The sequence below is a fragment of the Polyodon spathula genome, chromosome 9, assembly GCF_017654505.1.
Source record: "Polyodon spathula isolate WHYD16114869_AA chromosome 9, ASM1765450v1, whole genome shotgun sequence".
In the NCBI taxonomy this organism is placed as follows: domain Eukaryota; kingdom Metazoa; phylum Chordata; class Actinopteri; order Acipenseriformes; family Polyodontidae; genus Polyodon; species Polyodon spathula.
Genome location: NC_054542.1, coordinates 38,119,789 through 38,143,155, shown reverse-complemented (window position 1 = coordinate 38,143,155; position 23,367 = coordinate 38,119,789). Strand labels below are relative to the sequence as shown.

General features: G+C 35.5%; 2 protein-coding genes across 3 annotated transcripts in view; both read left to right on the top strand.

Moving 5' to 3' along the window:
• The first annotated feature begins 431 nt into the window (after positions 1–431).
• arglu1a (arginine and glutamate rich 1a) lies at positions 432–7,012 on the top strand. 2 transcript variants are annotated; one of them, XM_041259447.1, is made up of 5 exons: positions 432–1,055; positions 2,437–2,499; positions 2,968–3,193; positions 5,420–5,503; positions 6,201–7,012. In XM_041259447.1, exons 1-5 carry the CDS (start codon positions 643–645, stop codon positions 6,363–6,365), a joined length of 951 nt encoding a protein of 316 aa, XP_041115381.1. In that variant the 5' UTR covers positions 432–642; the 3' UTR covers positions 6,366–7,012. The 2 variants fall into 2 exon arrangements, with proteins under 2 accessions (XP_041115381.1, XP_041115382.1); XM_041259448.1 differs by lacking the exon at positions 2,437–2,499 and having other exon boundaries at positions 434–1,055.
• Positions 7,013–11,486: 4,474 nt separating this feature from the next.
• The window catches only part of efnb2a (ephrin-B2a), a 20,033-nt gene continuing 8,152 nt past the window's right edge, over positions 11,487–23,367 (top strand). The window contains exons 1-2 of the mRNA XM_041259446.1: positions 11,487–11,938; positions 21,256–21,539. Coding sequence (XP_041115380.1) covers positions 11,826–11,938; positions 21,256–21,539 — 397 coding nt within the window. The 5' untranslated portion in view covers positions 11,487–11,825. The remainder of the gene's footprint in view (positions 11,939–21,255; positions 21,540–23,367) is intronic.

Here is a 23,367-nt window from a genome sequence, read left to right as displayed (position 1 = left end):
GAAGTGTGACATACAAACAGTCTGATAGACTATATATGTACTCCCATATTCTGATACTATCAATAACATGTAACAAAGAACGCTCTTAGTAACTTTTATCACAATTGGATATGAAGCTCCCAGATGTTAAAATAAGTGACATACTGACAGTACTGAGTCTGAGATTTTTATGAAATCACTGAGTTGTGCTAACAGATGTTCTTTGCCAGTTTTATCAAAATAGGACAAGTGGTTCTCTAAATATATGCAAAATTTTATTTAAAAAGTCTGCCATTGTATTATTTTTTTTTTTTTAAATGTGTCAAGAAAAGTACTAAATTAATCTTGATCAGCTAACAATAACTCTTATAAAAACTGTTCTTAGAACTTCCTGTTCAGTGTGACCTCGTTATCATGGCAACCCAAAAAGCATCCGGGAGAATACGAGTCCGTGGTGCATTTTGGGAGAAAGGAGGAAGACGCCATTTTGCTTGATGGAGTAAGAAATTGGTCTTAGCAACTAGACAGTTTCTAGGGAATCCGAAATATTGCTGCAAGTTTAGGTTGAAACGATTCATTATATAAGTTTACGTTTGAACAAGGCATCCAAACGTTCCGAGAAGCAATTGTTTTAAGTTAGTTGTAAGGTTTTCTGCGGTGATAATGGGTCGCTCCCGCAGTCGCAGCTCGTCCCGCTCCAAACACACAAAGAGCAGCAAACACAGCAAAAAGCGCTCCAGGTCTCGGTCTAGGGACAAGGAGAGGGTCAAGAAGCGATCGAAATCCAAAGAAGCCAAGAGGAGCCGGCGGAGAGAGTCTCGCTCCCGGTCCCGCTCCACCACTGCCGCGACACGCAAGGAGAGGGAGAGGGAAAGGGAAAGAGAGAAGGAGAAACAGGAGAGGGAGAGGGAGAAAGAGAGGGAAAGGGAGAGGGAGAGAGAACGGGAACGAGCTGCTACTCCGCCCGAGAGACTCGATATATTCGGGCGAACGGTGAGCAAAAGGAGTAGTCTGGATGAGAAGCAGAAAAAGGAGGAAGAGGAGAAAAAAGCCGAGCTTGAGAGACAGAGGAAAATGTAAGTACTGTATTTAGTTGTGTTGGAACTAATCCCAGGCTGCAACCAGGCCTCAGTGTACATTCTTCTTAGAAATATGTAAAACAAAATCAATCAACGACATTTCACCAATGTAATACGTCCGTGCAGATGTATGTTGTTCACACTTCTAAACGAGCCGCATGTATATTTAGTCGAGTTTGCTTTGAGGCCTACACATTTCATTTGAGTATCCAAGCGTATTGTCGCACATTGAAAAACCGAAGTTATTTATCTGCACGATTTCGTGTGATTTGCATCGGTACTTAAGCCATTCTGTTTCAGAGATGTAATATTAAATATAGGAAAATGTAATAACACTTGACAGTTTGTTTCATATACATTTGTGATGATGTAAATCGGTAATGCCCCACATTATTTTTACATTAAAATACACGAATGGAAGTAAGATTTGTTGCATAGCAGTTACACCCATTCCAGGTTTTGATACCTGTGCATAGGTAACAAGCTCAGGTGTGTGTCTTATTAAAATTATAATAGAGCCAGGAGTGGATCAAACTGCTATGCAATGGGAGTCTTCTTTCCATCACTGAAATGTAATTCATTGGTATTTGTTCACAACAGTCTGCCGTAGCCTGCAGTAAATTCTGCTTTTTTGAAAGTTGACCCAGTTGACTGATTTGTTTACAGGTCTGTTTATATTGTTAGAGCTGTTCTATCTGTTGTACACAACCTTCCTCCCCTTGAAACTTAGTAGGATCTGATGGGCATGTATTTAAAATACACCTTTTATAAGTGTATAAAATACATTTATTCATGCACACGACATTTTAAAAATTGATTTATTTTTTACTGCTATTATTTAACATGGGTATGTAGGGCAAATGGATTTCTAACCTGGTAATCCACATTAGCCCATGTAGCCTTTTAGGCTAACATTTTGAATGGGTAAGCAAAGGTTATTTCCTACTTTAACAAAGTAAAAATATAATTTTTTTCTGGTTTTAATTAAATAATATAGGGTTCTATCCTTAGAATAGAACGTTTTTACACACAGTAGGTGGCGTTGACATTGTCAGGGTATCCAAAGTTATAAAAGAACAGGTTGGCAGCAGAGATGCATAACATCCTCAAGCTGTTATACATTGGCTTACTGTGACTTTTTTTTTTCTTTCATAGTTTTATTAGAAACCAAGAAGACACTTATGTGGTGTTAGGTTTGCTTAGGTAGAAGAAGATTAAGTCAGCAGTTCATGGGTTTGGCCCAAAGGTCTTAATGTGTGAGACTTATGACTTTTTAGTCTGTGTCAAAACAGGATTATTTAACAGTAAATGGAGTCTACATATCATTTTCTCCCCTTTAGGGGAGACCTGTGTAAACACTATACTATTAAATCTAAAGACTAGAAGGCAGGGGCGGCCTGTTTTGCCGTAGAACCATGCTTCATTGCTGCCATGTTAACAGGTCAGTTTTCAAATTAACCAAACATTCTGCCATGTATTGTATTTGTGCTATCACACAGGATCATTACAGAAGTGAATGAAAAAGTGAAGCACAGGAAATATAATGGTTCTTCCAAACTTGAATGCCCCAAGGTGGAACAACACCAACAAGCCACAATGAAAAAGCTTTACCATGCTGACAGACAAGTTCGTTCATTGATCTGCTTTGAAATACTTGTGCTACGGGAAGAGTCTGTAGCCTGCTAAATACCTTATCAAAATACAAAAAAATGTTTAGCTATATTAGACTTTTTGCGCTACTGAAATTAACTATTACTTTGTATTTATGAAAGTTGTTACAGAATTGCAAAGGAAAGCATGCAAAAGCACCAATGGGTGTCTGTTTTTTAACCAGTTTGTTTTTTCAGATTAAAGTAAAAACTTGAATCCTACACTTCTAAGTTCTATATTTTTTCTTTCTTCCCCTCAGTCGTCAACAGGAGATTGAGGAGAAGCTAATCGAAGAAGAGACGGCACGGAGGGTTGAAGAGTTGGTAGCCAAGCGGGTGGAGGAGGAACTGGAAAAGCGGAAAGATGAGATTGAGCACGAGGTGCTCCGGAGGGTGGAGGAGGCAAAGCGCATCATGGAGAAACAGTTGCTAGAGGAGCTGGAGCGACAGCGGCAAGCTGAGCTCTCAGCGCAGAAAGCTAGAGAGGTAACGCTTGATCGTTGGGAATGCAAGCAACAGTCCATGGCAAAACTTTCGGGCCCAGGCTCTTTACTCTTGCTCAATCCAAACCATCGGATTGGACAACAGTACACAGTCCGAATTTAAAAATCGTCGTGTAGTGTTCCATTCCCTTTATTCACAAGCCTTGCGCCTGTCAATTAGCAGGTACTGTTAAAAATTGACAGCAACAAAGCATGTACACATGTTTGCTACTCGCTGGCTGTTTGTGAAATTCATGGGGAAACTTTTGCCATGGCTGTGGAAACAGTAACTAGTATCGTCCCTTGGTTTGTTTTTTAACCCTTGTTTATTAAATAAAACTGCGTTTGCTTTTTATATTTTTTAAATACCTGCCCTGCATTCCTTTTAATCAATTTGTATTTTACCCAAGTGACTTCCCTCTGTCTGAAACCGGGCCAAGTGGCTGAACGGCACTCCCCGCCTTTGGCAAGTGGTTTCTGTTTTCTTTATATCCTACTTAGGTTTAAGGCTATAAATTCCAGCAACTTGATCATTAGACCCTTTACGCTGCTCTTCACTTTACTCAAAGGAACCATTAAGAAATCCATCTAATTCTTTAGAACCAGTTTTCAGTACCTACTAATAACTGTCTTTTTTTTCCTGGAGAGGGTTATAAAAGACCTGGTTTGTCCCTGCCTAATGCGAAGCTAAACACATCATTTGTTTAGGATGCTGGCTAGAATGGAAGTTGAAAAATTACTTTCTGTGAAAGAGTAACCTGCTACTGTAATTTCAATTCTAGTTTTCACTCAGCACTCTTGGGATCAAGAACTATAAACATGTTTGTTTTTAATAGTGACAATCTTTTTATTTATTTTTTTAATGTACATCAGTTGCATATATTGCAGGTTAAGTTTGTTTTATTGGCTATTGTCTACTTTGTACATGAAAGGACTGCCATTTGTGGCAGCGCCTTGATTACGGGTGAGCAGACTTGTATCAATAACATGTTCACAATCTCTGCCACAATTTGTTTTGTAATGAAAATGTCACTAGTTAATGTGGAGCAGGTGTTGAGAAAATAATTTTCTAGTGACCGATACTATGAAACTGTTTGGTTAATTGCAACCTGCAGTAAAATGATAGTCTTATGCAGTTTTTAGTGCTATCTGTCTGCATTTGCATTTATGCTGTTAATTATGCTTAGTTTTTTTTCCCTTCAAAATGGGAATGTCTGATTTGTTATTTTGCAATCCTGTCAGTGATGAATATTGGCCAGCAGCTTGCTACTAATCACAGTAAAAATTTTCATCTTTCCTCTTTGTCCACTTAGCTTTGTATTAAACAGCAGCCCTACAAAACTGCAGGCAAATTTTCAGGACAATCATATTTTGCACCTATATTCTGTCCTCATTTTTTCCACGGGTTCCAGCGATTTAATTTGGTTTCGGTTTACTGTGTGTGAGGCCAAAAGTTTCCTTAGTTTGGATTAAACCTTGTATTTTTTTTATATATAAAAATAACTAACAGTTCATGTGTTCTTATTAATTGTTTGCCTTAGGAATGATGAATTATATACCTTTGTTCCTCCTTACCATAAACATCTGCACTCCTCAGCTCAGCTTTTGTATGTTTCTTGTAAATGGTTGAGCTGCTGATGCAGGTGTTGCTACGCTAACAGTACAAGTCAGTTTTAAAGCGGAAGCTGGTGCGTATGGCAGCCGAGGAGCACTCTCTCTCTCTGCAGGACACTGGACAAGACAGTAAATATCCAACTTTTAATGCTGATAAAAGGAGTATAGGTAAATGCGTAGGTATTCATAATGTGGTGAGCCAAACTATTACATATTATTTCTTTTTCTTTTATTTTTAAACAAAATAATTGCTGTAAAGTTTTAATAGTTGTCGATGTTGATTGTGACTTTTTTCTTTCAAAATATATTTTATTTTTCTTTAAATACTATATAATTAGGAATTTTTGAAGCACATAGGGTTTAGTTTTGTTTGGTGGTTGAGGGAATGGGAGGGTCGTAAATGTAAAATGACAAGAAATAACCAGGATTTTTATAGGTGCTTTTTATTTTATTTGGTTTTATTTGTTTTGTCTAATTGTGTGGGACGCAACAATTGGCAACTAAGGCTACCTTTGTTATGAGAGTCAGGGCACAAACAATGATGAGAGAAAGCTTAGGTGAGCAAAGACTTTTCAGCATGTTCTTTGTTTAACATTTCAACGTGTCTCCCGTTTAGGAAGAAGAACGTGCAAAACGAGAGGAGCTGGAGAAAATATTGGAGGAAAATAACCGCAAAATTGCTGATGCTCAGGCTAAACTGGTATGAATGCGTTTTTGTTTTTTTGTTTTTTTTAAGAAATGCTGAAGATTACTAATACACCAATTTCAGGAGTCAACAAAGTGTCTGAAACGTTAGCTCTCAAATGACAATAGTGCCCAGATATACATCTGTGTAAGTGATGTTCTTTGATTACTAACTACTTTTGCTTACTGTTTTAAAGTATTGGATGAAAACAGTAGGTGCTTTTTGTGGCACTTTAAAAAAAATATATAACCGCAGTATAATGTAATAATTTTATGCAAATACACACATGCATTGCAGAATACATAAGTAAATGGGCAACTGTCTACTATGGTATAAAAGTCATCTTCCTATTAAATATAAAGTTGTGTTGCCGTGGTATTATGAGTGTGCCCAACAAACCACCTGCTCATATTTACAACTTCATATTATGCTTTTTTTTCCCCCTTTGTTTGCTATATTATTTGAAGTGCTATATGCCTTTGCAGGATAGCACTCTTAAACTGCAAGAAATTCTTATTTAGAATGTAGTTAGTGTTGCGTTCAAAATGTGTGTTGTTTGCATCTGATTTACTCTTTAGAGTTGATATAAAGATAAGATTTTATTTTTTTGTTGTCCGTGGTTTGTAAATCACTGACTATACCATGTTTCATTTTTGCCAGGATTTTTAACCTGTTCACTATAATGGTTTAACCTTGCATTGTGCTTTTACAGGCTGAAGAGCAATTGAAAATTGTTGAACAACAAAGAAAAATTCATGAGGAAAGGATGAAATTAGATCAAGAGAGGCAGCGTCAACAAAAAGAAGAGCAAAAAATGATCCTGGGCAAGGGGAAGTCCAGGCCAAAGCTGTCCTTCTCTCTAAAACCAACTGAATAAACTGCAGCTTCTACTTTTTTTAAAATCTCTGTATGGTAGCTTCATGTTGAAGTGTTTTCTGGAAAGTCTGACAAGTTGGCTTATTATACTGATGTGGGCTGTGCTCAACAATCTTTCTTAATGAGAAGAGGCATATGATTTTAACTGAATTTCCACCATCCTAATGTTAAAACGTTAGAGGAAACTTTCTCCTTTGCCCAATGCTTACTATTGCAGTGTCCCGAAATGGGTTCTTCATGGTAAAGTGTGTACTAAATAAGTACGACTCTTCAAGGGGTGATTAGAGGAAGTTTCGTTTATAATCTTTAATAGACCCTATATGATGTAATGTTACGTAAGATAATGTGAGAATTAAATTGTAGATGCCATTCCTTTTTGTTTTTTTTTTGTTTTTGGTTTTTTTTTTGTGTCTGAGTGGGTACAATGTCCCAAAGTATTGCTGTATCTGTATTAAGTACATTGTAAAAATCCAATGACGCTTTCAGCATATTGGTTCTAAGGCAGTCCTGATACAGGTAAGGAAATGATTGTTGCATGTTTGGGGGTTAGTTGGGCAGGGGGGGTGGGAATAATTTGTTTGCTCAGACTATGGTAATTTTCCCCATTCTGGAAATATGTACAGTTGACAAATAAAAGTCTTGAATGCATATTTCTTTGTGTTTTATTTGTGGTAATGGGCAAGTAGGTTGCATGAGCAGTGACAGAAAATGTCTCTGTTGCTGTCTTGCCAATGTACCTAAAGCTGCTCCTTTTAAATCTTCAACTGCTTCCAGCAATAAGGGATTTTCACTTTCCATGTACAATGTACCCTTTGTGTTCCTTGGACCTGTACAGTCAAGTAAGTGGCAGTGGTCAGTGTTTTGGATTAGATCACATTTCTTAAAGCCTCAGGAGCCTTTGCAGTCAGTTTTGCTAGTTGGATTTAAACTTTTGTATCTCAACATTATTTAAGAGTCCTTTCTTTGGAAATGCCAAAGTCACTAAATGCCTTTTTTTTTTTTTTTTTTGGTAGCACAAGATAAAGCATCAATTAAGAATATTTTGACGTTTGAACTAAAACTACCTTGCAGAGAAAATAAGTACATTTCAAAACTTTGTGGACATGGAATGATGTAGTTTTTGATCCTGGTATATGCTAAAATCTGACATTTTTAATATGCTAATGTTCATTAACTTGTATATGATTTTGTAACTTAATTTTCAAAGGTTAAGCTTTGATACAGCAGAAAGTGAAATGACTAGATAGCCATGTTGAAAGTTTACAGTAATTCATAAACATTTGCCAAATAAAACAGGTGAAATTGAACTGCTATATATTCCGGGAGTAGTTTCACTTTACACTGTCATGGTGTTTGTAAAATCTGTAAAGTATATGCATTGTGTAATTGTTGAAAGTGTTGTATACCGAAAGGGAAGTAGTTTACATTACATAAATACAAGAAATGGGTGCATGTATAACATGCGAGGTTGTCAGTTGTCCCAATAGCAGTTACAATCCCAGACTAATAACTACATTGGAAAGAAAACCAATTATCTGCCTTAGAAGGTGTAAAAACTATTGACACTAGCACGGGGTCTTATCTCCTCGACTTGAAATTCGAGGCTGTTTTGATGTAAAATTGCCAGAAATCTACATATTTAAATAAAAGTACATGCTTCAATGTCAAATTTAAAACATATATTTCCACGCTGGTAAAACTTCTGAAATGCAAGTAATCTAAAATAATATGTAGCCTACAATAAATGACGGTGTAATCGGGAAAAAGTCAATTGTAAATTCCAATTAAGAATATGTTCTACTGAATTTAAACCTCTTAATGTCTTTATGTAATGTTTGAGAAATAGCTTAATTTAGATACCCACAAATAGTGCCACCAAATCCTTAACAAGGCTACTCAAACCCCACTTTCATTCTGTACAGCAGTGTTCTTGACTTCAGAAATTATAAAACAAGTTCATGCAACGTTTTAAAAACCAAACCTTGTTTAGTGTATTCAGTTTGTTTATTTCTAATTGTTAAACACCATTTTCAAATTATAATAATTAAACCCTGATTTTTTTTTTTTTATCAATATAAATATATCTAATCAGTGTTGTATTCGAGTATAAACAAAAGAATAGCAGGTTGAATATGTATGGTCGTCTTGAATGTGTGGTAGAACAAAATCTATTGCAATACATATCTATATTAATGCTTTCTAAATTAAAACAAGAAATGCTTTCTTCATTTTGCAACTATATTGATTTAAACGATTCTAGTTTTAGTTAAATTTAGAAAATAAATATGAACGTCAATGTATTTATCAAATTTTAAGTTTTTTCTGCGAGTTTTTAACTTTCTCCCATAAATAATTAGGCTGCTATTAAATAGGACAATTTTAATATAAAATTAATGTAAGTCTGGAGGCAATTTATAAATGTTATTGTTACGTTAGTTCAAATGATGTTTATATAACTGGAGTTTAACAGGCACTGTTAGAATTTTTATTAAATGTGCCTCTTGTTGTTTTAACAACAGTACTGGAGAAAAGACAACGAATGCAACTGAGGGGGGATTATTAAAGAATGACTTCATTTATCCCTTTGTATGTGTAATTTTGCCCTATAATTATTATTTTATTTTCTTATCGCCGTTGGTTTGCAAGATTTTATAAAGACCCAATTTAAGTTCCCTGTGTCTGAACTCAAACGAGTGATTAGTTTCCTTCTTGGTACGCTGTCACACAAGATGTAACCGAGGCCATCAAGTAAATAAGGAATTGAACTAAACACAGCCGTTTGCAATAGGTTTCTCACTTTTTTTTTTTTTTAAAAGAAAAGCTGATCAACAAAATAATTCCAATCTACATCTTAAATCTTTACTGTAAGCCAAAGCAGCTTTGGGCGATTCCTTGTCGGGTCAGTCTACAAATATCTTGCCTAAAAAAATACACGACTCCCTCCTTGGGGCTATCCCTCCAAACCCATATATATATATATATATATATATATATATATATATATATATATATATATATATATATATATATTATATCCCCTACGGGGATGCGAATGGTGTGTGTTCATTCTTTTGTGTAAAAACCACACCCCCCACCCCCCTAATGGGGGGGTATTTTTGTTCAGTATAATTATTTTTAACTAAGGAGATATTTTCAGATCGTACAATGACTATTCGTTTCCGCTTATGTTTCCCTTAAATAAGGATGTTCTCTGTTCAAATGTCATAACCAATTCACTTACTCAGCTTTACTCGCAACGAAAACGGAAATGTTTTGATTATACAAACCAATAAAGTTTTAAAAACACGAGTCTCTTCGGAGTGCTGTTAGGATCAAAGTAACAAAATACGTCCTCCTTCGCCATTATGTTTTACTTTAAAAGTTCTGCATTTTAACACACTTTCCTAATTTTGTCATAAACCGATGTTATTTGTTTAAAATGTTAGTTGATTGAAAACGATTAAGCATGTAACGATACATAATAGTTTTTTTTTTTTTTTTTTTACTTGACAGTGCAAAGTGATTCAGTGAAATACACACTGGATGTGTACCCTACTCAGCAATGACAGACACGAAGTTGATTTCCATCTAATTACATTATCTTTTCTCCGTTTAACTTCGCTTTGATGGAAAGAACAGACTGCAATACACAATGGCGTTGCAGTCTGGGATTTTTTTTTTTTTTTTTTAACACAATTTTTCCTTTTTCGTTAGAATAAAAACATATTTAGAGCTGAAAAGTTTCAAATTTGTAGTTGTTATAATAAACTTGATTAACTGAACAAAAGTTCCCTGTGCTGTTGTTCGAAAAAATACCCAGCCACGCTAGTGGGCGCCGTTGATCTATGCAAAAACATGTTTTTACACAAACCTTGAAAAATACGAAACTTTTTTTTTTATTTTCACTATTCTCGTTACTCAGTAATAAAGGGTAAACACATCTGCGTTGATTTAGTTTAGAATTTAGGTTCTAGTGAAAGTTAGCAATGTGTTTTCTATTTAATCAAAACAGTGACAATTACAAATTAAACATAATGACATTCCCCCTTATTTTTACACTTTCCAAAAAACGATTGAAACATCTATATTGATATTCCTGTCATTTTCTGGTCAAATGTAGTTTGTATTCACATCTGGGAAAAAAACAAAAAAAAAACAAAACAGGCATATTTAAATAATTAAATCAGATTCTAGCTTCAATCATTTTAAAAATGTGCCCTGTAAATATCTACCAACCTCGTCTGTGTCTAATTCACTTTTCGTAATCAAAGTTGCCATTTAAGTGTAAAATCTTTCATTAATCAACCCTCTTTAAGTCCCTACTCCAATTCACACTTACTTGACCTGAAGTAGTTTTTAACCATTTTAGTTTTGCCTGGGTGGACATGCCACAGCTGCTCAGTTGTTTTTCAAATAAATAAATAAAAACGTACACAATGCACTTATTATTAACAACATGTGCGATCTACGTTTAAATGAATAGTATTTAAAGTATACAGTGTAATATTACACGGGTAATATTTCCCGGTATGTTTCAATATTTTGTAACTTTTTTAACAGTTCTCATCATTATAAATATTGTTTCTATGACTGACACATACACACACACACACACACACAGAGCGAGAGAGAGTCAGTTGCAGCATTTGTAGAAGTGAATACTATTGTGGGAATATCGAATAATTGTTACACTAATGGGTTATTTTTATTTTACGGTCCAATTTGTTACTTTTTTTTCAGGTGCCAGTCGATTAACCAACTTCACTGTGTCCTTTTGACTGACAGTAACGTTTCCCAGTTAGCTGAAGGAGTGAACCAATGAGCGCTGGCGTGGGTGGAGTTTGCGGGTAGAAAATGCTACCCTCTATTCTGACTCAATCACTTTCAGTTAATTCCAAGTAAGGTTTGAGAGGAGGGCAGTGCAGCTGCTTTAACCAGTGCTGAAGAGCACTGATCTCAAACCTACCATCATCTATTGTTACTATATATGAAAAAGTTGTTTTGCGGGAACATTATAGATCAAATCAACTGTCATTTTGTACTTTGACCAAACGTATACATTTGGATCTGTATTGGTTATTCCTCCTGATTTGTGATACTGAAGGAATTGGCTATACCTTGAAGAATACTCAGAAAGGACATCTGCAGTAACCAGACTGGTAGTGCTTCCATCTGTACGCGGATCGTTAGGAGATTTAGCACTGCTCCTGGAGTTGACTTCTGTGCGTCGCTTTGCATCTCAACGAGGTGGATCGGTGGAATTTTCGTATATGAATCACTAGTTTATTTAGAAAGAAAAACTGGGACCGAACAAAAGGGACATTTTCGCTGGTTTCAGGTATTAGGAGTACCATTTAAAAAAAAAAAAAAAAAAAAAAAATACTGTATTCACACGATCGACCGGCAAAAGTGCACAGCGCTTGGAGACGAGAGACTGGAGAGATCAGCCATACCAGCAATTATGGGGGACACTGTTTGGAAATACTATTTTGGAGTTGTAGTCATTTTATGCAAGACGGCTTTGTCCTGCTCGGCGGTTTTGGATTCGATCTACTGGAATTCAACAAATACCAAGTAAGGCTAATTTAAGAGGTGTAGTGCTCTTCAGGTTAAATGTATCGGGTTTTGCTTTGAAGGATTCAGTTAAGAATGTGCATACTGTGCGTATTTTGAACATGATTAAAACATACATGGTTCATAAAAGCACAAGATAGAAATTATAAGAACAAGCTAATAATTTAAAGGCTTAATTCATGTTTAAAAACTGTCTCGCAATAAGTATTGTATAGACTAGCCTGGCACGATCTTCCACTGGAGGGGTAGTGTTTGTGATGTCAAGGTAACATTCGTGGTTTTGGAGGTTAAATATGTCTTTATTGTTAGCTTTTATTGGCGCTATGTTTTAATGTATAGATCTACGCAAGTAGCCTACAGTATTTTACACATTTTATATTTAGTCAACAAGATATTCATGACTGAAGTAGCTATAGCCGTTCACCGATTTATGAGTTGCAACATCGTGCCCTGGAATGTGTCACGGAGTGTCTACTTCTCTGGAAATGCAGAGAACAACCTGGCATATTCAGTAAGCATGGTTTTATATATCATATTGAAGTAGTTGAGTTTAAAAGTCAATCTCCATTAAACCTACATATGAGTAGGCTTTTCAGATAACCTATAGTGGAATACACGGTTATTTACACCTGTATTTGATTTAAAAAAAAAAAAAAAAAAAAAAAAAAAAATGTAATAAATACGGTTTTAGAATTGTAATATGCAATTCTAGACACCAGCAAGTCTATTACTAGGCCTATTAAAATGTTCAATAGTTACACAGAACTAAATGAACTTGTATATTAAATGATATCCTATCTATCTATCTAAAAAAAAAAAAAAAAAAAAAAAAAAAAACTTGAACTTTGTAATAAAGGACATTGTAAACTTTGAAAAGTTTTCTGCGGCTTAAACCATTAACTGTACATGTTATGCTTTTAAACTTTGAAGTTGTATTTGTATTGAACAGGCCAACTTTTAAACGGTTCATTATTATTATTATTATTATTATATTATTATTATTATTATTATTATTATTAAAGCTTTACAGATACCTACTGTGAACAAAACTAGAAAGCCGCTGGCTTTATTAAGTTATGGAAGCTATCCGTTTTAATGAGTGTGTTAGGATTTAGGAGGTACACTGTGTCAAGAATGAAACATAAATCATAAGCAATACATTTTAGTCTTTATGCAGTATACACGGTATGGTATGGCACCCTTGTGTTTTTTTGTATATATTTTTTGTTTTTGTACCCTATATATATATATTGTCACACAAAAAAACTGAGATGTGTAGCGATACAGTATCATTTTTTTTAAATTGTTTTTTTTTTTTAGCTGTAAAAATATAGAATTACATGTAGACTGGGTGATATGATTAGGGTTTATATTGGTTCTAGATGTGGCATTTAACCGAAACAAAATTGACGTGCATTCTGTTTAGAAAAGGGGGAAGTTGTCAAATTGATTATTCCCAATACAGTACAATTCAAATTCAGTATGCTCCATTTCACTTGTGGTAATGTTGGTATGTTAAATCCTACTAATCATGATACTAGAAAAACGCACTATTGGCAAGAGTAAAAGTAGAAAAAAATGAAGATATTGTATCCTGGTGATCAGTACAGACCTACAGAGGTCACTGTTCATATACACAGCTCAGGGTCTTTAGTCTGGAATGGTCTGACCGTTCATCAGGGTTCTGCAGGCTCTCGATGCCTTGCAATGGTTTACAGTGTTGGTAAGCTGTGATAAGAAGCATTGCTTTTAAAATGATGTAGCTGTGGGAGTTACAGGCACTGTGGAAAACAGGATTCAGAGGCTCCATACTCCATACATCCAAAACAAAATATTTTACCATTTGACACGTTAAGGACAAAGGATAGTTGCGCTTTTTTATAGGCGCTACTGTACAATTGACCAGATGGTACCTAATATACATGCTTTAAGATGTCAACAACCTTTTCAAATGGTATGTAGTCCAACATATTTGTAACACACTGGTTGCAATTAATAGGATACAGCCAGCAATGTGGATTTTAAACTCGCTCAAGAGTTTGTTGGAGGGGGAAAAAGACCATCAAAACGTCAACCGACTTTGCAACTTGTCACTAGATTAGTCTGCAGGGGGGCTGTGTACAACATAAACAGTACATCTCGTACAGGTAAAGACGGATGGTAGGGGCGTATTTCTATTTATCAGGAATTACGTCTTTCATAATTACGTTTTATAGTAGGATACTTTAACACTGCACGTGTAAACCAGATCTATTCGTCTGTAATTAATCTAAACTACAAATATCGGTAAACGCAAAACTGCCTCGGCACAAATTAGTCGTAAACGTTAGATTATTGATATTACAACGACCTGCGAAGATAAATCTACCTAGTGCAGTTCAGACGCAGTAGACTTTAAGCTAATGTATTGCTGCTATACGTTTAACTTTTCAGAATCAATCAGTTACACTCCACACCACGCAATCCCTTTGGCCTTTAGGACCCATTACTATTTTTTTTCTTTTTAAATGAACCTTTACTTGATGCATGTTTTTAATTTGATGTTGGTCCTTGTGACGCATCTCCTTAAATCTGAAGGTTCTGAGGTGAATATGCAGGCCTATCAGTGAAAACCTTTTACAGGGAAATTGTTAAACTGATGGATTTGTTCTTCTTTTAAGTGACTGGAAATTCCTATTAGGTTATGAGATGTGTGTGTTTTTGTTCTTGTGTGTTTTTTTGTATGTAACCAAATGCATACTCATTACTGGTTGAATTGATTGTGAACCCTGCAGGTTGCATTTGATTTAATTTGGTCAGCTCTTGATAAGGAGGATGAAAGGGACAAAGCACATGAGCAGCCCCTGCATTGGTAGTGTTTTCACATCCACTTTCCAGAATTCTGTCAGAGTGATGAACTAAAGGCAGTGGACAGTGATTGTTTTGAGAGGACACTGAGAACTGAAAGAGTTGGCTGTTCTAATAAGTTATGTCACACTATGCAATCTGTATGATAGAGAAATTATCTCTGGACAGGGCAGCTTGCTTCAGATCCATAAGGCAGCATGTTTAACTGGTATTTGTGATTTTTAGGGGGATTTTTTAGGTCACAAAACGCATGGCTTGAGTTTAGGAAAAAAGAAAATAAAACCGACATTATTGTAAAACAGGATTAAAAGGATTGTTAGGCAAATCGTCAACAAAAAAAAACATTTGTATTTGTTTATTTTTCAATGCAAGTATATTTTATGACTTTTAACGAAGTTTATCTTTAAACCCTAATCCATAGTAATGCTGTATTTTCAGCAAGTCCTTTTGAATTGTATTTAATCCTTAAGAAAAAAAAAAAATCCTTATGTGATTATGCCGTTTATTAATAGTTGAAGTTTTCATGTTTTTAAAGCTTGGGGAAACCTTTTCATGGTATTGGCACTGTCTAACAGGCAGGTATCTATTTGAGTGGTCGCACTGAAAGAAAGTTTTTAAAGTTCATGGTTCATTGTTTTCTTATGAGTGTGTTATGTAACGGATTCCCTTGATCATTCTGAAACCTGCAGCACGTAGACCATACAGGGACTTGCTTGGACTATATTAATTTCAGATCCAGCCAAAGAGTGCCATGAAAACAGGATTCATCTAAAATGCTTACTGCAAATTAGAAGAATTATTTGGAGAAAGTGATTAGTGTTATTCATGTGTGCCTAATCTCTGACTGGTTTAGCTGCTGACACAAAAAACAGTTTTCCTTGGGTTGTAACGCAACTGCATAGATTTGTTTATGAGCAATGAGTATTTTAAATATTTTGATGAAAAAGACCAATTCTCAAAGAGCAAGGCCCTATCTGGGAACATTGACTATGTTGCGTGATTGTATTTATGGTACAGTATTTAAAGAGTGGACATTGTGGAGAGGGATAGGGGAAACTGCATGGGAAAGCCCCTGTGGTTCCTTTGTTTAACCAAGTCCTGATTGGACAAAGACTAAGACGTTTAGTCTGTCGTGCATGAAAGAAAATTTAAACCATAGGCATAGTTTCCTTGTCTGTCCATTTAATGCTCCATGTAAATTCCCTTTTCTTAACAGATGTGTGAACTCTATAAAGATTTCCCTGGTAATCCATTTTGTAGTTCAGAATCAAAAACAAAGCAGTCCGCCTTGACAATTTGCTTTTTCAAGTAAATCAACCCTAGCCCTTGTTAATAAGGAGATTACACTGCATACTAGGTCTTTGTAGATGTGATGCAAATTAAAGACAGGGGGTGTAAAGACACAGATCCTACATGAATGAAGCAAAGCTAAAAAGACCTAGAGGAGGAACTAGCTGTCGTAATCTGATTGTTTTTGTAATGAAACCCTGATTTTTTTCCGAGAAAAATAATGTGTTAAATCAATCCAGTTTATACAATGTATGGAAAGGTAAAAAGGAGATTCCATGGCAACATATAGATTTAAGGCTATGTTCATGATGGCATAATGCTGAAAGAGGCAGAACGGTCAGTATAAGTATTATGTGAGAACAGCGCAAAACTCAAAAGCCAGGATTAGAGTCTATGAAAGGCCTAGCTGTGGTTTGGGATAGGGTGATGGTAGAGAAAAGCTTCTCAGTTCTTGCTCACTGGTACTGTGTAATATGGCAAAGGTGGATTTCATTTCTTGCTTTTATCAAGGTTCTATGTGATTTAAATCTCCATATTGGGGCAATTGTTATTCAAACAGTTTTTTTTTTTTCCTTTTAACTCTTGGCCTAGCTGTAACCATTCAGCAGGATTAGGCACACTTTGAGATTGTTTCTTTCATCTATTTGTGCTGCAGACAGGGACATGCTGAGAAGGAGTAAAGAACATAGGGGACTGGCAAGAAGAAGGTTGTCTGAAAAGAAAACAACGTTCTTTTGATTCAGCCATCTTTGAGGCTGCCCCCCCAACAATCTTTCACTATAATTGATAGCATCGAAGATAAACATAAATCTTCGTTCAAGCTTTGCTCTCCAAATTCTCTACCTCTTGCCTTTTTTAAAACATTTTTCTCAAATGCCGACATACATTTTCACAAAATACCTGATTACATTTTTTTCAAGATGATGACACTATGTAACACAATTTTTGTTCCTGGGTAGTAAGTGTTATTTCCTAATTGCTTATGCCTCAAACGTATAGAAAATGGCTATTATTCCCCACAAACTTTGCTTTTGTGACCAGGACAGTGATATTTTGAAATATCACTATTTCCAATGGGAAAACGGGAAAATGTGTGTCTTTTTGTTCACATAAAGTCAGAAAAAAACAAGGTATGAATCCAAATTAACATGTATTTATACTACAGTAATACAAAAATGACTACAAAAGATTTAGAAGTGAGTAGTTTTTCGAGATTTACGATTATACTGTAAACACTTACTACCCAGGAACAAAAAAAAAAAAAAAAAATTGTTACAACCACACTAATTCAGTCTTTGTGTGATTTTTATATATATATATATATATATATATATATATATATATATATATATATATATATATATATATATATTATATATTTTATAATTCATTTTCAAATAGACTAAACCTGTCTTTAATTCTGTAGTTCTTGATATTTTACCGTACGTATTTACCATGGTAAATCTTGTGCTCGACAGTATTTTTTTTAAATCACTGCTGGTTGTGAGGTTGAAGTGGAACTGAGTGTCCCAGGGAGCCCTGTCCTACAGGTGCATGTAGCCACCATTTTCTTTTATTAGCAGTTCATTTGTACATCCGTAGAATGAGAACATGGAAGGCTGTGTTCAGAGGAAAGTCCAGTAGCAAGAGAAAGCTGTGGGCAATTGGTGAGAGCAGTGTTTTGAAATAGGACTACTCTTTTGATGGTGTAGGCCTTCATTTAAAAAAAAAAAAATAAAGTGTTCAGACAGGGTGGTCTAATGGTGTTTGCAATAAAAGCCTGACAACCACCTCCTCTAACCGCAGATTCCTGCAAGTTGATTATTTTAAGCCAGATATTATACTTGAAGCACAGAATGGGTACACAATCTATTACAACACTAATGCCTATTTTCCAGAAAAACGAAGCCGCGTTAGCGCAAGAGCCGTAGTTGTATGTATGGCACAGCTGTATTTTTTGTTTTACTATGTTTTTGTTAATAAGTTTATCATTTTATTTTCCACTTTTTTTTTATTATTATTATTATTATTATTATTATTATTATTATTATTATTATTTTTTTTTTTTTTTATATATTGATATAATAAAGGTCCAGGGTAGAACCACCCGTGCTGCACCGAGCCCTCACGGGTTGGATGTGCCAGAGGAAAAGGGGTATAACACACTTTGAACCATTTTGGTTTTCAAGACACTGATGTGCACAGCAAAAAACAAAACCAAATGGTTTGTTCGGTTAATGTGGAATTTTCTAGCCCATTCTGATTTTTCTGGGCCTTTTCTGTCCTGATTTAAAAAAAAAAAAAAAAAAAAAAGTTTAACCTTCAGAATTGCATATCAAAGATTCCACCCAATGCAAGTGTTCTGCAAAGCACAGGGGCACCCTTCTCTAATCATCAGGCTGGTCACATCCAAGTACCTTGCATTCTACATTTGACAATGATTGCTAATGGCCCATTCAGGCAAGTATTTGCTTGTTAACAGAGAACAGAGCATGATAAACGTCCAGCAGGCCCCGTGCCTCCGTCAGCCTTTCAGATGCAGACTGGTGCATATTTACGGCAGGGAAATCACAAAAGGGGAGCTGAGTTAGTGCGGCCCTCTGTGTTTTGTTCAAACAAGGGTTAAATTGATTACAGACAATATGCAAGAGGCGGCCTGGCTTTGTTTGTCCCTACTAATATGCTGTTTTTTAATGTACCTGTCATGCTGTTGGCTGCTCACGTTCAGGTAACAAATTGAATGATGATGTCTCCATCTAGAAGGCAAGCTAATGACCTTGCTATGCCACATTTGTTTTCAGTGGGTGATGCCAATACATTTATACTACGGAGACTGAATCAAGAAAGCAAGCTGTAAAATGCAGGCATTAAGACTATTGTGCAAGCTATCCTTTTTGTGTTTATTTTTTTCCACATTAAAGTACTTTTGCAAGACTTTATATATAAAAAAAAAAAAAAAAAAAAAAAAAAAAAAATTCCCTCTTGACAGCTTAAAAAAAAAAGGGTTTGTAAGGACATTTCAAGAAACTTCTTTTAAAGCAAACTCTTTTTAATAATCTTGCATCTTAAGGGATTTTAATGGTTTACTTGAAGTAATTTTTATTTATTTATTGTGGTTCCTGCCGCAGACAAAAGGGGATTGTTTTAACTAACATTGTATACTTTGCACATCAAGAACATGTTAACCATAGCTTTAAAAGAGTTACACTTTTTATTGTATTTATTTCTTTATAATACAGCACCCTCCAAAAAGTATCCAGTACTTGGTATTAGAGTAGTTTATATCTTACTCAAGAATATGTATGTTGGAAGTCTGTTTTTATTTATGGAAGACAAAATAAAGTTGGACTCTGCACAAATGCCAATTGCTAGCTTCCGAAACCGAGGACAGGATCAAGCCCAGACCCGTTTTCACCACAAGCCAGGGATTTGGCACAATGCCTTAGGAATTCTTTCAGTATAAGTCCCATCTGTCTCCCTGTGTCCTGAAAGTTTGAGGGGGTAAGCCATGAGTTAAGGATCCAGTCCTTGTACACTGATTTCTAAGAGTTCAAGTAGCAGGTGCAGGTTTTGAATCCTTTTGGTCTTTTGTCTTTGACTAATGACTAGACCGCTGCGAATCAGTCTTTTGGTTAAGGTAAATTGAATAGGTCAATAGCACCATGCAAAATGTAAAACTGTATAGTGAAAAAACTGAAGTGATTTTCTTCTCCTTGTTCAGCATAAATAGGAAGGGTATCTAATAGCAAGAAAGTTCCAAATAGACTGGGTTAGTTCATTAGAGAAAACAAAACAAAAAACAAAGCAGCCACCATAATGTCTTTAATGCCTCGACTGTAAATAAGTGGTTTCTCACCTCTTTGATAGACTTGCTGGAAGCACTGTCTGAGCAAGACTGTACAAGTGCATACAAATAGTGTTTCCAAGAAAAAGATAGAAATCTTATCTGTTTTCTGCAGCCGTTTTGACAGGATTTGTTTTTGAGATAGTTAGCATATCACAAACTCAACAACCTTCTTTCTTGTCCCTGATCAGCACTCCTTTGATTTGCAATCTCTGTTTAACACATGATTGGTTTGGCAGATGGCAGCTACATTTCATTAACCCATTAAAAGCTGGGATTGTGCTTGCTTTCCATTACACCTTTAGAGACATACTGTCCTCCCAGAAACCCCATTGCAGTTAATGGTAATGTCTAATTTTGTATTTCTTGAATAAGTTTAAGAGCATATAATGTAAACTCCACAACTTTTCCTTGCATTAGAGATATCCTTACAAGTAATGCTTTATGTAGATACTGTTGTAGTATTGGCTTAATAAAGGTGATAAAGGCCTCAAATTAATTTCGGTTGATTTTGCATTCAGTTGTCTTTCCCTGCATTTTGCATGTTTGTAAGCAATAGCATTAATATCAAAGGGAGTTTGTTTTCATGAAAGAGGAGACTCTGTGGCACATTGCTGTGGGTGGTAAATCTCAACCTTATGTGCAACTTGTAAAGTTATTTTTAATTGTTTTACGATTCATTTCGAGGCCCTTTGTTTTGAATTTAGTATGAATGGTTCCTGTGCAGTAATAGAAAACCGATGCCCTATGCCCGGGGCCTTTGGATTGTTCTATCAGTAACTTCCGGGTATTAATTGAAGCAAACAGAGTACAGGACAGGAATTCATCTGTAATAAGATGCTTTCAGATCAACACTACAACTAATTCATCCCTCTAAACTCTCTTATTCTGGCATAAAAAGACTTTTGTTTCATACAAAGCTGGTAGTGCGCAATGACCCACTGTGAAAAGATATATTACAGTTTACTTGCAATTAAAAATGTTTGCAAGAAAACACATTGAAACTCATGAACTGAATCAACGGTATGGACAACAAAAGCAATATTTCTTTTTTTCCCCAAGAGTGTGCACTCATGATGTTTCAATTATGCAAGTCATTTTATATCTTGATATCCAGTTGCTAACTGAACTGTAAGGATAACAGGTAATGTGAAAAAGCCTCAGTATGAGAAAGTGGTTGATTTAAAGTGGAAGGTTTCATAGTTACTTTTCACAAACACTAAGTGCAATAACCTGTTTTGTGGTCGCTGACTGTTCTCCAGTGTCAACAGGTGCTATGTTATTTTTAGAGTGATCCTCATCAACAAGGCTTGACCCATTTCTTGTTGTCTTCTAGTTTCCTTCCTGGACAAGGACTGGTGCTCTATCCACAGATTGGAGACAAACTGGACATTGTTTGCCCAAAATCAGACTCCAGGGGAATCGGACAAAATGAATATTATAAACTGTACTTGGTCTCAAGAGAGCAGGCTGAAAGCTGCACCATCACCAAAGCAGACACACCTTTACTCCACTGCACCAAACCTGACCAAGATGTCAAATTTACCCTCAAGTTTCAAGAATTCAGTCCAAACCTGTGGGGCCTGGAGTTTTCAAGATACAAGAATTACTTCATTATATGTAAGTACATGATTTGTGGATCTTAAAAAAAAAAAAAAAAAAACACCTCTGATACTTTGCTGTATTGAATTGTTCACACTAAAGAGGTTGTACTCATTTAAAAAAAGGCACATTTATTTTTTATTACACTTCTTGGCTGTCTTTTAGCGACATAGAGGTTGTAGCCATCTGCTTTTGTTTGCTAGGTGGCTGCTTTCCAGTATGACAGACTCACATATTTTAAGTGTATAGAATAAATCTCTATTTAAAAAAAAAAAAAAAAAATGACAGATGAAAAAGTTTACTTGTTTTTAATTGCAGTCATCCAAACTAAGGTGTGTGTGTGTGTATGTGTTTTTTTTTTTTTAAGAGTACATAAAAAGGCTGATTGCACTGTTTGTTATTGAAAGTGTACTAAAACAAACTCACAACTTTCTCAACCTGAGACAAGTGTTTAGAAGCATAAGTCATGTCAATATCAGATATCAATATACAAAGAATGAGAGAGATATTTAGAAACCATAATCAATTTTTTTTTTTTTTAGCAATTTGCTAACATTTTTGGTGGAGAGAGAAGCCCAATTGTACAGTTAGTAAAACTGCTTCAGTCTGCCTTAAATGTAACTGCAATGAGAACCAACCTGATTAATGCTCCAGGATTTGGCAAGCTTTATGAAGTAATTGGTACAACAGATAGAAAGGATTCATGCTTTCTCCCACGTACACGCACATGCACACGCACACGCATACATACAAATGCACAAGAACGTTTGACCTGAAACGAGCGACTTTCTGACACTTCGTAACGATTAAAAAAAAGTAGTCATTCTAGAATCGGTTAACTTTTCTTTTCCACATTTAAAGCTTTATTTATTTTTTTACTGGTATAACCTTGCCTACTGAATTTGTTTAAATAAATAAATAAATAAAGCTGGGGGGTTTGGCAGTTTGTATTTAAATCTGGCCTCTGGGCACTGGAATGGGGGTAAAATACTATGTTTCAAATATATATATGTCCGTATCATGCTGTTGATTTAAATCCTTCCTTGGCAACTTGCAAAAAATAGACAGCCCACCCATTTTCATTATATATATATATATATATATATATATATATATATATATATATATATATATATATATATGACAATTATTAAGTGACAATTAAGTGTTTGTTGGTTTTATGAAAAATGTTGTTATCCAGAGAAGCTCTGTACCTAACGGAGCCTGTGACCTAACAGGGACTTAATGGAGTCATAGTCCATTGGGATTCCAGTTCTGAATAACACAGGGCTTGTGAGAGAATAAACATTTTCAAATAATGGATTTTTTACTCTGATTCGGTGACATTAACTGTGAGCCAGACAGTTTCTCATATTTTAAAGCTGGTAAAGGTAGAGGTATAGCATAGGAATTCTGTAAGCAGTACTTCTGAGTTCCCCAGTGATGCAAATGAAAGGAGAGGATTAATCTGGTTGTGAAGGAAGAAGCTTTCAAAGTAAATTTATACAAGACTTCCCTTCCAAAACCAGGTATAGTGTGTGTGTGTGTGTGTGTGTGTGTGTGTGTGTGTGTGTGTGTAATACATATAAATTCGGGTTCTATAATTTCCCCCATAGCGGCCCTTTAAATTTTTGGCACAGGGAATGGATGATACAATAGGCACTAAGGCACTAAACTGCATCGAGAGAAAGATGGTTATCTCATCTAAATAGTGTTTTGTGGTTCTCCACAATCACACTTTTGTTGTGCTTGCTGTAGAGACCTGAGATTAAAGTTTTTTTTTTTTTTTTATTGACGCAATCGCTCGCTCTCCTTCAGAAATAGAGCCTTCCACCAACACAAAGGA